The 1,903-nt window shown below is 60.0% G+C and overlaps 1 protein-coding gene across 1 annotated transcript in view; it reads right to left on the minus strand.

Annotated features, from left to right (window-relative positions):
* SAMM50 (SAMM50 sorting and assembly machinery component) overlaps positions 1-1,522 on the minus strand; it is a 19,184-nt gene extending 17,662 nt beyond the window's left edge. Inside the window, exon 1 of the mRNA XM_045290782.1 lies at positions 1,446-1,522. Coding sequence (XP_045146717.1) covers positions 1,446-1,466 — 21 coding nt within the window. The 5' untranslated portion in view covers positions 1,467-1,522. The remainder of the gene's footprint in view (positions 1-1,445) is intronic.
* Positions 1,523-1,903: the final 381 nt, after the last annotated feature.

A 1,903-nucleotide genomic window follows, 5' to 3' on the forward strand; every position in this document is an offset into this window, starting at 1 on the left:
GGGGAAAAAAATGAGGACCTGATGCTGGGGGCTTAAGTGGAGAGCAAATGTTTTGAGAATGACGAGGGCAATGAATGTACAAATGTGCTTTACACAAGTGATATATGTATGGATTGTGATAAGAGTCGTATGAGCGCCTAATAAAACGATTAAAAAACAAACAAACCAAACACCAAACCTCACTGCCACTAAGTCCGTTCTGCCTCACTGAGACCCCATGGGCCAGGGTCCAACCCCATGGGGCAGGTTTTCCCAGACTGGAACTCTTACAAGGAGCAGACAGCCTCATCCTGGTCCCTAGGAGGAGCTGGGGGTTTCTAACTGCTGACCTTGCAGCCCAAAGCACAACCATTCGAAGCCCATCCAAAAGAAGGGGACATGAGGAAAGGGCTGAAACGGGCAGTGGCTTGAAGGGTGTTCAAAAGGCGGATCCTCTTACTCTGCTGGGGAGGAGACAGCACACCACAGCGACACCCAGAAGGGGCAGGGGCCAGGCCCCTGTCTTGCCTGATTCGAATGAGAGCGTTAGTCCAATTCCTGGCAACAGTTTGAGGGGTGTACTAGAAATTCAGGAGGAGGTCCCTGAACAGGGATGGTCAAACGACTGCGGGGGACCAGAGAAATATGGTAGCACTTAGTGCTGAGCATCAGGAGGACAGAGGCTGGCACTCTCTGAAGCTCATGCAAGGTGACTTTCATTCACCCGCCCTCAGTCACGGCAACTTTTGGTTGGCAGTTAGTAGGAACCGGGCATCAAAGTCCTTACTGGGCGCTGCTGGGTGGGTCTCCACTCTCGTGGTGGGATAGAACTGCCCAGGTAGGGTCGCTAGGGGTCGGAAGGGACTCGACTCGATGGCAGTGAGTTTGCTTTTCATTTTTACCGGGCGCAGATCGCCAGGCCTTTCTCCCGCGAATTGGGGGTTGAGGGATTCGAAAGGCTCAAAGGGAGCCCTTAATTAAGCACTTTTGATGTACTGGGTCTGTTCGTTCTCCCCACGCCCGGCGAGGGCCGTCCCACAGCTACGCCCCTTTCGAAGGACGTGAACGGTCCCAGACCGGTAGTCCAAGTGATTCCCAAGTGACCACAGCCTCGGCCGGGCCACAGAAGGTGACCAGTGCGAAGCGAAGACAAGTCCTTGGGTACAAGAACTTTGCACACGCTGCTCCAAGACTCGGGGCGCGCGCAACCTAACTCGGGGCCACCGACGCGCTGAATGACCTTGGCTGAGCCAGTCTCGTCCCGCCTCGGAGCATCCGTTTCCGGCTGCTCAGGTCAGCCACCCGCGGCTCCGAGGCCATCATTTTTTGCAGCGCGGCCGCATCCTCCGCGGGCCTGCGGGCCCCGCCACCTCCTCACCAGGGACGCCCGCGCACAGCCCCGAGAGCGTCCGCCCGTAGGCCCGCCCCCCTCGAACCACACAGCCCAGGGTCACTGGGCCTCTTACCCGGGCGTGTACTGTCCCCATGCTTCCCTCCGGCCGCCAACCCTCAGAGCACCAGGCGGGCGCGGGCAGTGGGCGGGCCCGCGGCGGCCGCTCCCACAAGCCTCCAGCCGCGGCGCACTGGAGGCTAGCAGGAGGCCCCGCCCCCGCCCCGCCCCTGCGTCCAGGCCGCCTCCGCTCATTGGTCCCGATGAGCCTGTGACCTACGTCTTGATACGAGCGCCGGAAGCCCTGCGGTCCAGAGATGCGCAAGCGCAGAGCGTCCAATGACGCCTGTGGAGCTATTGGCAGCTGGATCTCGGAGCTGCATTACGGGCCCGGCGCTCTGAGACGCGGCTGGGAGAAATCAAACCACCCTTCTCGTGTTCTCGGCCTTACACAACCCTCTGCCTTCACCTGCTTGGCACCGAGACCGGGCGAGTGCCTTCTCGCCACACCCAGCCCGCGGCAGTGCATCTGAC

This window comes from Echinops telfairi, unplaced genomic scaffold, assembly GCF_000313985.2.
Source record: "Echinops telfairi isolate 266 unplaced genomic scaffold, ASM31398v2 ScPeMD7_2;HRSCAF=8, whole genome shotgun sequence".
NCBI lineage: Eukaryota > Metazoa > Chordata > Mammalia > Afrosoricida > Tenrecidae > Echinops > Echinops telfairi.